Here is a 15,326-nt window from a genome sequence, read left to right on the forward strand (position 1 = left end):
GATGATTCAGAAACAGCTGAAATTAAATTTATCATATTTAATCTCTCAGCAGGAAGAATTAAAATAAAATGTGAGGAAATCAATTCTAAAATTTTTATATAACTCTAAGTCTTCACCATTTTCAGTGGATGTTGAATTAATTTATTTTGAAGACTGACAATTTCTTTTTATTGCATTACAAATTCTGCTAATAAACTAAGCACACAGAGAAGTTCTACTATAAAGTTCCAATTATCTTTTCCCAGCATATCTGTGAAAAAGAAGTATTCCACAATTACAAAACTGTTCAATTCCAACTGTAACTGCAGTAGTCTTATATCACTTCTGGTATTGCATTTACCCAAGTAGAACTAATTCTCCCCTCCTGGAAAGAGCCATGAAAAGAATAAAGTGAGAGTATTCAAGACAAAAGGAGGCCAGGCACAGTGGCTCACATGTGAAATCCTGGTCCTTCCTTACAGTTGAATTCCACTATTCTATAACACTTAGCAAACATTGCAATGATACCTGTTTCAGGTAAGAATCATCAATGAATGTTATAATTAATAGGAAAAAGTATAAGAAACAGGATATCTACATAGCCTCCAGAGTATCTCCCCCACAACATTCTTATTAAGTACAAAGGGGAAAATAATAACTTTATCATGGACAAATCTGGCAGACACCAACTTAACCAAGAGATCAAAATTATAATAACATCACCAATAATGGGACAATTCAGTATTATCTGCCTTTTGAAATGACACACAGAATATTACCTCTGTGGTGTTCTTGCCAAAATGCATAATCAGAATCAAGAGGAAGCAAACAAACTTTATTTGAGAGACAAGGCACAAAATAACTGGCCAGTGCTATTCAAAAATGTCAAAGTCATAAAAGAAAGTATAAAGAATTGCTTCAGAAAAAAGGAAAGCAAGAGACAGGACAACCTAATGAAACATAATTCTGGATTGGATACTGGACCAGACATAGGACATGATTAAAACTTCTGGTGAAATTTGAATAAGGTCAATAGTTTGATAATGTCTACATCAATGTTAATTTCTTGATTTTGATCATTGTACTGTAGTTATATAAGATGTTAACATTTGGAGAATTTGGTTAAAGGACACATAGAAATTCCTTATCCTATTTTTGGGATGTTATTGTAAGTCTGACATAATTCTAAATGAAAAGATAAATTTTAATCAAAGTCCTAGCGATTAAAAAATGCAACCAAAAGTAGTCAGAGCTACAAAACTAAAGACATCTTATTTTTAAAAAGTATGATTTTACTGAAATACAAGAAACAACTCTTCTATCAAACAACCTTCGATTTCACTGGTTTCTGAGACTGCAGCAGCTCAATGTCTATCAATTCACCTACTATAACTAATATAAATTTCTTACTGGTTCGTTTTTTGAAAACCTCTGTATTTCTATATTATTTGGCTTTACATTTAGAAAATATTCCTTATTCTACAATGTTTTAGAATCTTTTCAAAATTACCACTCTACTCACTGTTACTTCCAGGCCTTGGTCAGCTCATACAAAATTTCTAAGCAATATCTTTTATTGCTAACTATACCCAGATCTCGTATTACACTCAATTTCAGAGATCCTTGGATCTAAATATTGTTATTAGATACAACAAATGGCCACTAAATTTTGGAATAAGGAAAAGTAAAAAGAGATCCCACATTCTATCTTGACATGGCTTTAAAGACGATGGAGTCTAGGGTTCATGGCTATTAATCAGCTATTCGGATTTCAGAGCCTCCAAGAGCATTCTACTGCCCTCTCAGGATCTTTTCACTCTGAAAGTCACAGAAAATTCTTCTCCCTTGCTATTGGACTTGAATTCTACTGTGCAAAAGAGAGATTTTTGCACTGGTCCAGAAAACTCCTTGTATATATTTTTTTCCTCCCAGAATAATGCATCCTAAAACAGAGTACATATTCAATAAATACTCAAGAATTTTCCTTTTGTTTTTGGTGGAGCGTGGTGTTCTAAGAGAATGAGATATTTCCATTATCAATCAAAAACATATTAGCTCAAACTACTTTAGCCAATCATCTAGGGGTCTGACAGTACTGAGACACAGAGAAAGGGGTATACAACTGCAAAGGAGGGAACATAAAAGCAAGATGGCAGAAAAAAGTGACAAATTTTGCAGGCTTTATTATTTTGCTCCAGATTTACCATGATATTGTGAAGAAGGCAATGTAGAAAGTAAAGAGCATCTAAAATACGAAAAATCATCAGGAGTTAAATCTATGCTGCAACCCCAAATCCCCAGGCCATTTTGTAGTGTAAAGCCTAGAGGGAGGCACCTTAATCCTCATCTTTTCCATTCTCTCTCTACTCAAAGAGGTGAGTAATAAACCCACCTGTTAAGACATTGTTATGTATCTTTTAATATTAATAATATATGTTTCAACAACATCCTTAATATCTGCTAATCCTTACTACCAATTTAATAGATTCAGAAATTAGTCTAATACAAAAAATTTAATAAATATAATTTTAACGGCCGGGCGCAGTGGCTCACGCCTGTAATCCTAGCCCTCTGGGAGGCCGAGGCGGGTGGATGGCTCGAGGTCAGGAGTTCAAGACCAGCCTGAGCAAGACCCCGTCTCTACTAAAAAATAGAAATAAAAAAATTATCTGGACAACTAAAAATATATATAGAAAAAATTAGCCAGTCATGGTGGCACATGCCCGTAGTCCCAGCTACTCGGGAGGCTGAGGCAGTAGGATCACTTAAGCCCAGGAGTTTGAGGTTGCTGTGAGCTAGGCTGACGCCACAGCACTCACTCTAGCCCGGGCAACAGAGCGAGACTCTGTCTCAAAAAAAATAAATAAATAAATATAATTTTAACACTCTGAAAATAAGCAGTGATGCTAATTTTCACTTACCCTTCAAAAACACATAGCCACAGGGAGGGAGTACAGAAGAGGTAAATGATCCAAATTATCTATATCTGCTTCTATAACTATATCCACCTTTGTATAACTCCTACAAGCATACAAGGAGGGCAACGTTTTCATTTTATTTCTATACTGTTTGAATTTTGTGTCACGTATTAAAACTAATTTTAAACCTAGTTCATTTTTTAAGTAAATTCAAAATAATATGAACAAATGAACATATATTGTAAAACATACTTATTATTTAACAATTTGAATTAGTATACCAAGCATTAATATTAAAAACAATAACTGCTATATAACCCAAAGAAAAAGGTCAATACTACAATTATGGTAGTGATTATCTCTAGGTGATAATATTTCTCATTTTTATTCTTTTTATTTATGCTATTTTCTGAACTTTGTTAAATGAACCTGTCTTACCTAAGAAACACCCAGAAAAGCTAGAAAATGCTAAAGGGAAAGAAAGATTGTTTCCAAAAAATGAAAACAATTAAAATGAAAGAAAATATTTTACATATTCCCAAATAAAAATCAAATTTAATAAAATAATCTATAAAGTATATTATATTGAAATATAATCATTATAGATTATATCAAGTTGTATCTGTCCCACTTCATGTCTCCATATGAATCTTTCAACGTAACCACAACTTAAATGTAGATGAAGATAGCAAGACACAAAGGGTATAACTGCCACTCTGGCATTCAACAACTTCTTATAAAATTAAATGTAACCTATGTCATCTTCAAAATAAGTTAAAAAACTAATATATATACATATGTATGTACTTATAATTATTCTAAAACATTTTATTATGAAAAAGTTAATAGGACTTCTATATTAATATCTGTTAAAATAATTATTCCAACTATTATAATACTTACTGAATGAATAAATACATGTAGCAAAACTATAATCAATACAAAAAATATGGATCACAAAAGAGAAAGAAAAAGTGAAATGTTATTAACGATACATAAAACGTATATTAATGAATATTTTAAAACTTAGGAATATAAAATTTGAAGTTAAAGCTTTGTTGTAAGAATAAAACCACTGTAAAAATATATAAAACTTAAAAAAGTATTAGCAAGGATTAAGAGAAAAAGGGAAACTATTCAAAGGCATAAAATATAGAATGTACCAGGGGCAGTTGGTCATCTTTAGATTATAAATTGACAACTTACCTATTAACTTTAGACATGCCCAATATCCATTAAGGACAAGACAGTGGGCAGCAGACATATCAAAAACCACATTAAGAGAAAATGCTTTCAAACTTAACATTCAGTATAGATTTATGTAAAACTAATAGAACTCTAAAATCAAAAATTTAGCAGAATGAGAGGGAACTGTACTTCATAGCCTAGAATACTAGCAAAACAAAAACTATACTATTTTTTGAAATATGTTTATTTTGCTGTTGAAATCAGAAATTCACACTCCCAAGAGTGCAAACTTTCCCTAACAACAAAGCAATATTCTTCAAGCATTAGGGTTATTTGTATATCTTTTTTAGAATTCTAACTTACCGAGTACCATCTGCTTTCCAGCTTACTTTATATGGCTTCTGCTCTAAAAGTTTAATATTTTGTTTGTCCATAGAAACAGGCTGTGCTCCAGGGAATCCAGACCTTAAAGAAGAACATTTTATTACTATCATGGCTGGTATCCATAAAAAGCAAGACATGTCTTAAACCACTCTCAAATGAATCACACATTTACCACAATGTTCTCGCTATCATGAGATGAATGTCAACAAGAATAATATCAGCTTTCACAAGAATGCTAATAAAACTTTATCATTTTCTTGACATTTTAGAATGCAAGTTAACAGAGTTCTAAATTGCTACTGATATAGCATAATTATTGGGCTAATTTTAAAATACTAGTATATATGATCTTAATAGTAAAGCAGGTATAAGTCTTTTACTTCAAGGGGTTTAAATCTTGGCTTAATGACCTTACATTATTCTAGACCCCATATTTCTCCATCATGACACTTCCAACTTGACATAATTCTGCAGGGTTGGAATTTTCTGCTCAAAAGATGCCCAAAAGTGACAAACAGGAGAAACGTGGGTCAAGATTAAGGTATAATGGCAAGGGATTAATACAACACTAAAACCAATATAATTTCTTCCTTATTTTCATGTTTTAATTAAAATTATTTCTAGCTAATTTATCTGATATTTAGGTACTAGTAATAAAATTTATTTATATGAGGCATTTATATTATGAATTTTTAACAATTAATAATACTGTTTCCTTGTGCCAAGCTGTATTACAATTTTCTGCCACAGATACCAATGATCTGTTGAAATGACCACAGACCAAGACCTGAGAACAACAGATAACAGCAATGAACTCTCTCCTGAACCCTCTCCCATGAATTTCTGATAAATATTTTCAAGTCACTGTAGTGAGCAGAGTATCTTTAAGGCTGATTTCCCCAGGCTTCTGATTACAGAAAACTGGAAAATGAGGCACACTCAAGTTTCACCTCTTCTCCCTTAAAAAATTGATTAGACCAGCCCAAACATTAATCAGCAGCAATACAGTCAAAGACACTAAACAAATACTAGTGACAACAGTAATTTTCTATTACTTTAGGAAGACGTGTGAGTCATCTAATTTTGATTTGACTGTTTACTGTACTGATTGTCTTGAAAAATATCTGACATCTTTTTAGGTACTCTCTGTAAACATACTAACTTCAAGGAGCAAAAAAGCTATGTCAGTGTTTAATCAATTTTAAGTGTTGCAGAGTAAGAAAAAGTTTTATTTAAAACTTTAAAATATTTATTACCCTTCCCAGCCACAGAACTGATGACACTTCTGCTGTACCTCTCCTAACTTTGGTTGAGTAGTTACTTGAGTTACACCTTTAACAGTTACACCTTCCAAGAAAATAGCACCCTTTAAAAAAAAAGAAAAAGAAAAATATTTTTATATTAGAATTCAAATTTACAAAGAAGAGACTAAGAGATAAATGAGTTTATTTTCACAAATCTGAGCAAGTCAATATATGTAACAGAAATGGTCTGCTACAAGCAGCTCTAGAAACACGCCTGGGATTGTACACTGTTTCCCTTAAACCAGCATATATTTTCAATATACATGGCCCAGTGTCTATGTCAAAGACACTCTACAGGCACTTCTCAGTAATCACAACAGTAATAATTTATCTACCATTTACTGAGAGCCAAGCAGAGTATCTGGTATTTTATAAAACTTCTCTCCTTAATCCTTACAACAATGAAAAATAGATTGTATTAGATTTATTTAGCATAAAAACTTTATGTATTTACTCAAGCAGTAAAAGAAAGAATCTGAACACAGGCCTATATTATACTACTGACCAATGGGGGGAGGGGAGAAGGAGTTGTGTCATTATGGGTGGAGTATGGATCCTAAGGAGATAAACACCCAAAATGCATGCCTTTGTAAACTAGAATAAGAGTTACAACAGTAGGAAAAGTGGCTAAGCCACAGTCATGGGATCAACATAAAAGTATTACTCATCATTGATTTTTTTAATCTAAAATTTTTAACTCAGAACTACATAAAGTATCTTACCATATTTTGTAGCAAGCATATTTTTTAAATATCACAGAGAAGAGAAGCAGATGGAGAATTTATAGACCAAACAAATGAGGAAAACTTCTAGAAATTTTAAAAACTAAAAAAATAGTCTAGAGTTATGCTATACAATTACTTTCAGATCCATAAAAGGGCTGGCATCAGTCTCAAGAAAAATCTGTAGAGACGGACCCTGAGTAATAATAAAAAAAAAAAAAGAAAGAAAAATCTGTAAAACATCTCTAGCTGTCAATGTAATTAGGGAATAAAAAATATGGTCTACAAACTACAATGATCAACCTCTGGCAAAGACTTGGCAACTGGAGCCACTTGGGAAGGGCAAAACAGAACACTTAATATTTACTTCACATACATCCTGTCACACATCTAGAAGAATACTGTATCCTTCCAGCAGACAGTGGTTCTACTCTTTGCTCCTGATTCAGAATCACTTCTTTCTTTTTCTTTTTATCCTGAAACAGAGTTTCACTCTGTTGCCCAGGCTAGAGTGCCGTGGCGTCAGCCTCACTCACAGCAACCTCAAACTCCTGGGCTCAAGCAATCCTCCTGCCTCAGTCTCCCGAGTAGCAGGGACTACAGGCATGTGCCACCATGCCCGGCTAATTTTTTCTGTATATATTTTTAGTTGTCCAGCTAATTTCTTTCTATTTTTAGTAGAGACGGGGTCTCACTCTTGCTCAGGCTGGTCTCAAACTCCTGACCTTGAGCAATCTGCCCGTCTTGCCCTCCCAGAGTGCTAGGATTACAGGCATGAGCCACCACGCCCGGCCAGAATCACTTTTTATAGTCACCTAATCTATCTGCTACTTTGTTTTCCTTAAATGACCATAATTTAGGGATTTCATGAGCCAAAGGATCAAAGAGTACCATCCCTCTACTATGATACCATTACCTCTCTTTACTAGCCAATGAAATTTCTGTTTTAAAACCATTTCTATCATTAAGTATAGTAACTAAAGAAAAGAGTATTTTTAAAGGAAAGCTTAACCAGGTAGATGAGGTTTATAACATATTTAGTCATTGAGAATACTTGGATAACTTCAATATTCTTATAAAATCATATCTTATATATGCTAATTAAAAAGAGAACACTAAAAGAATACAATATTCAGCATCTTTATTCTGAAAGAATTAACAGCATTAGAGATTTTAAGTTTTAAATGAAGAAAGTATCTACCTTCATTTATGAATATGTATTTCCTAAGCAAAGTTAAGAAATATATGATAATTTCTGAATGGGTAAAATAAAGGTGAAGGCCAAATTAGCATAAGTTAGTCCTAAAAACACAAATATTATTTCTTTTTTTAAATAATAAAAGGACTAACACATAGAAAATCTGAACAACTTTCAACCAAGTGCTTTCCTACAGTATTATCAAAGGAATATTTAAATAATATTTCTTTTTTTTTTTTTTTGAGACAGAGTCTCACTTTCTTGCCCGGGCTAGAGTGAGTGCCGTGGCATCAGCCTAGCTCACAGCAACCTCAGACTCCTGGGCTTAAGCGATCCTACTGCCTCAGCCTCCCGAGTAGCTGGGACTACAGACATGAGCCACCATGCCCGGCTGATTTTTTTTTTTTGTATATATATTTTTAGTTGGACAGATAATTTCTTTCTATTTTTAGTAGAGACGGGGTCTCACTCTTGCTCAGGCTGGTCTCGAACTCCTGACCTCGAGAGATCCACCCGCCTCGGCCTCCCAGAGTGCTAGGATTACAGGCGTGAGCCACCGCGCCCGGCCTAAATAATATTTCTATGCAGTTGAACAAGTTAAATATTTTTAAGTTAACAGAGCTAAGAAATATTGAGCATCAGTACAGATTTAACAACTATTGAGTTTGGTTATAAAAGATAACCCCAGTCGGCGTTGGTGGTATAGTGGTGAGCATAGAGCTGCCTTCCAAAGATAACCCCAATCAGGTAGTAAATGTCTGTCATCCATTTCTTTTTCATCTTCCTTAATCTTTCCTACCATGCATCAACTTCTTTACTTTCTATAGCTTCCCCTATTTTCTTTTGCAATAAATATTAAGTAAAAAGAAAGGTAGAAATAAGTTCAGTAAAGACATTGTGTATGATGTACTTTACACACAAATAATATTTGGTAACTTAAGGTTAACATAATTTGCTGCTTAATGTCATTACAATAGTTTCCTCTGACAAAATATTCATTTTTATTACTCAAAATTATGTGGTAACTCCAAGAAAGATCATTAATTCTAATTTATAAATAGCAATGTATAGGTCTGGAACTATTTCCGACCAGACTATAATTGAGATTTAAAATCACTGACATTTATTTTCACTTGTCAACAAATTATCTCTGTGGGAATAAAAAAAATCAAAAGTGAAAATATAATGTATGCTTAAAATGGAACAAGCATATTTCATTAGCAGAGTCTACCAGCCTTAATATTAAGCATTGTATGGCTATTACAAACAGGTCAAAAAGGAATGAGTGATCCTTTAAAAGCAAATTTAGGAAATTAATTCAGAAGATAGGGTCAATTCATATGTGAGAGAGCTATGGGTCTGTGTCTGTGTAAAGAAAGAACGTATACAAGTATGTATGTGTAATAAGCACATTTTCGTAATGAGGAAAATACATTAATGGTTTTATTCAAAAAAATGATCTCAGATATGAAAGGAGCAAGCAACATCCCTATAAGTCATACTCTTCCAACTCAGTAATGGCATATGCTCAAAAGATGAATAAAGAAGGTGTCTTAGTCTTAGAAAAGTGAGGGGCCAAGCACAGGACATGCACCACTGTTGTGAACCCAAAGAAAACTATCTGAATTCACTACAAGGAGTCCATTACTTCAAATCATAGTTACATCAATATGAGTGTCAGGAGAAGAGGACTCTATTTAACAAATAAAGTCTCAAGCTAAAATAACCTCACTATGTGAAGAGATGTGAGCTACAAAAGAATTAATCACTCTGAGATTGTCTCTGTTAACTATCTTCAACCTCAGAGAGAAATAAAAGGAAAATGAAAGCTTTCCCAAACGTGAATTTGATAATTAATTACATCTGCACTTCTCATCCCTGTCAACCATGTCAACTACTGTTGACATCACTCATAATTCAACTCTATGGTCACCTTTCCTCTCTGATGGTTTTGTCCTCATTGCTTTAATGTCCCTTTTCCTTGGTTCATCTTACCAATAATCACCTTCCCAAAGAGTCCAACAAAACCCTGGCATCCCTTTTTTATAAATAACTTTCCCCTATAACCTCAACCTTTTTCTTGAATACCTCACACCTTGTGTCTAAACTAAAAGCTAGCTCTCCCCAGGGAGACCACTTCTCTCTTAAAGCTACTTATTCTCCCATTGCCCAAGTCCCATGGAAGTGGTGTAAACTATGCCACATCCTCACTGCTTTCCTAATCTCTTTCAAAAGCCCCTATTCCATTTAGACTAACTCCATTCAGCTACACCACATAGCTGTGGTAAAGCCGACATCCACTGTGCCACTGTGGTTGATAGCACAACAACTCTCTTTAAGAGCTGCCCTCCCCATCCACAAAGATGGGGCCTAACAGCCATGTTACGTGACAGTATAAGATAACATCCCAGTCCAGCCAAAGTTGATGAGGGCATGAGTGAACCCCTAACTCAACCTGAATCCAGCATATTCAGTCGCTTGGTAATTTGGAATTGGGATTCAGAGACAGGCAGTTAGTTTCTGCATATAGCTAAAATTATAAGAAGTTAGCTTAGAAGCTCTGGAACACATATAATCTCCTGAGAAAATGAGGAATCAGAAGAACCAGTGACAGTGAGAAGACTAATACAAAAAAAGGGAGGAAAGCAGAGAAGAGAAACTAAGAATAGCAGAAACTATGTTCTAGGTAACATTCCAGGTCCAAGCTCCAGTATCGTCCTGAAATATGGCTATATTCCTGTGTTTGAGTTTCACCAACTTACTCATGATAAAGTCCTCTTAACATTTAAGTAAGTTTGAGTTAGTTTCTGCTACTTACAGCCAGAGAGTCTAAACTAATATAACCCTCTATCCTTTGTGCATTGAAGGATATTGCCCCACATTCACCAAAAGCAGTTAGTCTTTCTCACCATTCTAACTTCTATCATTATACTGGTAACATCAACATCCATTGAGATAACATGACCCATCCAACAACCTAGGCTTCATGGTTCAGTAATTTCATTTTCAATGACCCTCATCTTTGCCCAACTTGAACAACCTGCTCCATGACCATACCATCATCATTCCAGACATACTACCATACTATTAATATCTTTTGATCCAATTCAACTCACATTGAGTGCCCACAGCATTCTAAAACCAACATGCCACTCTTTCATTCTTACATTAGACAGCTTAACTCTTTTACTCTCACCATGCCCACTTTTCAATCTCACTAAGATTAACAATCCCTTCATTCCTCCCTTTCCCAGTTTAACAGCCCCCCTCTGCCATCCTGACCTCACTCCTATGAGCCTAGAACCTTTGGCTGATTACCTCAATTTTTTCCCCTGATATCATCAGTACCCCTTATCTTCTTCTCCTTCATCACAACCATACTAAATATCCCCAAGCTTCAACCAACCTACCCTTAATCTTCCAAACTCCCACACACAGGCAGCTGAAACTTACCAAGCAAAAATCACAATCTCAGTTGCATCCTCAGTGCAGAGAATATTTCCCTCCTGTTGTTGAAGACCTATTACACAAACTGCACTTGACTTCCAGTCCCTTTCATTTCCTCAGAGATTTTATCATTTATTCCCAACCTTTACTTTCATCTTCATTGAAATCACTAGCTCCTTAACCACAACTAATAAATATACTTGAGTTTATCCCATACTAAAAAGCCTTTTCTAACTATGTCTTCATCAATTACCCTTTCTCCCCCTTTTTGATCACAACAAAGCCACTTAAACAAATAGTCTATACTAGCGTGCAGAAAAGAGTTAACAAGATTGTTTGCAAGGTTCACCCCTGTAGGGCATCTGGGAACCTGACTTTGAGTGTTCTCAGTCAACTGATAAGGGTGGTTCACCATACCTAGATTATTTGTACAAATACAGTTTGCGCTAAACAAATGCTTTCTTTCTGGTATCCTGGAATTTTGGTACCCAGTTGAAGACCTCAGAGAATTAGAAAGGCAGTAAGGACTTGAAGGGCCAAAAATTCAGAGCGAAGGGAAGCCCAGAGAGGTGAGCAAGACATCTGGTACAGCTTTTCCCCTCTAGGATTTTCCTCTAGACGCACTGTTTCAAAAATGGTAGCTGAGAGGCTAAGAAATTGAACAGAGCTTTTAGCAATATAATAGGAATGGGAAACAAAAACTGGAGTTACAGGTCACCAAGGAGAAGGAGTCCTGTTTAAGTCTCCAATCTTTCAGTTAGGATCCCCAAAAGGCTACAGTCCAGGAATAAGAGTGAACCAAAATAGTCCAGTCCCCCAAAACTAAAGCCTAGCTTCTAAACAATTCAATCCTCAGTAAAATGTTCTGCTGCTAAAGTAAAAGTAGGAGCAAAAGCAAATCCTCTCTGAAAGAAAATAACATGATCAGAGTCTCAAATTATTTCCACAGTTTTTCATAAGTAGTATCTAATATTCAATCAAAACTACCCAAATATTCAAAAAAAATTTTTAAAAACTACAACTGACTAGAACTCAAAAGGGTCTAAGAAAAACCAAAAAAGATCTACAGGAGACCTACATATTATTTATTTGACACAGGCTTTGTAAAAACTGGCATTAATATGTTCAAAAACTTAAATGACAAAATGAAGAATTCCATCAATGAACTGAAACCATTAGAAAAAATCAAATGGGAATTCCAGAAATGAAAGTAAAATAACTAAAATTAAGTACTCCATGTGTAAATTTAAAAGCAACTTAGGCCAGGCAAGGTACCTCACACCTGTAATCCTAGCACTCTGGGAGGCCATGGCAGGAGGATTGCTTGAGCTCAGGAGTTGGAGACCAGCCTGAGCAAGAGCAAGAGCCCATCTCTACTAAAAACAGAAAAATGAGCTGAGTGTTGTGGCACGTGCCTGTAATCCCAGCTACTGAGGAGACTGAGGCAGGAGGATAGCTTGAGTCTTAGGAGTTCCAGATTGCAGTGAGTTATGATGACACCACTGCACTCTATGACGACAGTCCTGCTCTGTCTCAAAAAAAAAAAAAAAGGCAGCTTAGACAAAGTTAACAATGAAATTAGTAAACTCAAAGATAGGTAAGAAGAAAATATTCAAACTAAAAAATGAAGAAATAAAAAGATGGAATACAGAAAAAAACATAAGAGATTATTCGAAAGAAGAAAAAGAAAGATCTATTGGTACTGGGTTAAGTAGAGTCCCAGAAAGAGAAGAAAAGAATGGATCTGAAACAATATTTGAAAAGATAATGGCTAAAAATTGTCTAAAACTAATAAAAAAAAAAAATCTAGCCACAGATTTAAGAATCCCTGCAAACACCATGCGGAATAAATATAAGAAAACCACATGCAGAAACATCATGATGAAAATGTTGAAAATCAAAAACAAAGAAAGTGCCTTCAAAAAAGCAACAACACAGCTGACTTGTCAACAGAAATGTACTGTGGAATGGTATCTTCAAACTGCTGGGAAAAAAATAACTGCCAAGCATCCAGATTTCTATGCTCAGAAGAAACTCTATTCAAAATTATGTCAAAAAGATATTGTCACACAAATACTAAGAGAATGTGTCACAGCAGATCCACATTAAAGAAATACTAAAAAGAGCTCTTCAGTTAGAAGGAAAACTATCCAAAACAGAACCACAAAAATATGTGAAAGAATGAAGAGCACAGAAAGAGTATATATGTATATGTAACTAATATTAATGTATAAAAATGTCTTATAGGGTTTAAAATATATAGAGAGTTAAAATACACAATACTAAAAAAGACAGAAAGAGGTAAATGGTATCAAAGGTTCTAAGATTCTTACATTATCTAAAAAGTGGTAAAAGTACTAACAGCCTCAAAGATGTATACTAAAATCTCGGGTAACTACTAAAAGAATAGTAAAGGAATGTATAACTAACAAGCAATGAGTGGAGTAATAGAGTAATGAAAACAACCACAAAGAAGGTAAGAAAAGATAATAGGAAGAAACATACCACATGTGGGACTAAAAAATAGTAAGATTAAATCCAATGTTATCAGTGCATGAAATGTATACAGACTAAATAATCTAATAAAAGTAAAACCTGTTGACTGGATAAATAAAACACAGCAACATGATGTTTGTAAGATATACACATTAAAAAAGGATAAATAAAGGTTGAATGTAAAAGGATAAAAAATATTTCATGTAAACACTATCCAAAAGAAATCTTGTACAACCATACTAACATCAGATATTTTACAATAGTAAAAGATACTGTAAAGATAAAACAATCTTTTATACACATTTATGTGCATCAAATAATACCACCTCAAAATATAAAAACAAAACCTAACAGAACTATAAGGAGAAATAGGTAAATCCATAATCAGAGTGGGAATTTTTTTTCCTTTTTTAGCTTCAAAAGGATATCCTTAGCTTCATGAAAATGGGGAATTTTTAAAACACTCCTTTTAGGAACTGATAAAATAAAACAGAATAAACTAAGTTTGGAATTTTCTTTTAAACGTCATATTTACTTTCCCTAAAGAAACATGTCCATCTTGGCTATTTTTCCTCTTAATGCTGTTGCTGGAGCTCATGTGCAACTATAGAAACTTATTGGTACTTGATAATATTAATATAAAACAGATGTCATTTTTAAGACACTTTCCACTGGCAAAAAAAAAACAAAACTGAAAACTTTATCCCATTTGCCAAATTAATAACTCTTTGTTTTAAACTCTTTTATAAGATGAATTATAATTCAAAACACATGTAAGCATATCCTCATGATTAATGTTACTTTTAAAAAGCATAGCTGAATTCCCCTATAAAAATGACATGAGAGTACTCATCTATATTTTATGCTATGCTATTTATTCAACTTTCCTACGAGTATAATTGCTATTTTTCTAAGTATGTGATTCAGTAATTTCAGATATCTAATTCAGGAAATAATAAGTTATACTAAGAGAATAAACTACTTTTAAAGTTATTTCTATGCTTCAAAGCAATTTATACTTTTCAATGGCCTTATACGCTTGAAGTTTAAAATGTGTAAATACAATTAAAACAATGTTTTTCAAACAAGGGACTTTTTTAAAAAAACAAAATAACTGTTATGATTTACATAAACAAAAAAAAAGGCATTTTCTTTCTTGCCTGTGAACCACTGTCTATTAATAAATGAGTTGTAGTGTTTACTGTCCAACCATAATATATAACGCACCTTAATTACTAACTTTGTTAACTCTTAATTATCTCCACGCTTTCCCTAACTTTCCCCTTTGGCCTAAACCTATATACTCATGTATGTACAGGTACGAACACTACTTTTCCTCTCAGGTTGCCCTATCCTCCAGGGAGAGAGCTCCTAATATTCTTAGTTACGTCTTTTATTTCTAGATAAGATTAATAAATGTTAGCTAGAGACAAAGTGAGCGTATTCTCAGTTTAATTTTATAGGAAATATGAAAACACCACCCATGGTGAGGAGGAGAAGAATTCATATACAAAGTCATTTATATATATAGTCACATCTGAAATGTGTGACAATTTTATAAAGCATTAGTAAACATTCTCACTAGATACTTAGTTGGAATCTCATAATATTTTGTAAAGAAATACTAAATTCTCAATCTAAAAGTTCTTTGGTTTACATAAGATACAAAAACAGGATGAATTTACACAAC

At 33.8% G+C, this 15,326-nt stretch overlaps 1 protein-coding gene across 2 annotated transcripts in view; it reads right to left on the reverse strand.

The window, feature by feature from the left end:
* RNGTT (RNA guanylyltransferase and 5'-phosphatase) overlaps window positions 1–15,326 on the reverse strand; it is a 270,915-nt gene that overhangs the window by 222,711 nt on the left and 32,878 nt on the right. For both annotated transcript variants that reach the window (XR_006733534.1, XM_045544004.1), the window contains exons 7-8: window positions 5,726–5,835; window positions 4,449–4,550 (exon numbers count right to left, since the gene is read on the reverse strand). Coding sequence is in view for 1 of the 2 variants with exons in the window: in XM_045544004.1 (XP_045399960.1) it covers window positions 4,449–4,550; window positions 5,726–5,835 (212 nt within the window). In the remaining variant the exon portion in view is untranslated. The remainder of the gene's footprint in view (window positions 1–4,448; window positions 4,551–5,725; window positions 5,836–15,326) is intronic.

The sequence above is a fragment of the Lemur catta genome, chromosome 2 (assembly GCF_020740605.2).
Source record: "Lemur catta isolate mLemCat1 chromosome 2, mLemCat1.pri, whole genome shotgun sequence".
In the NCBI taxonomy this organism is placed as follows: Eukaryota; Metazoa; Chordata; class Mammalia; order Primates; family Lemuridae; genus Lemur; species Lemur catta.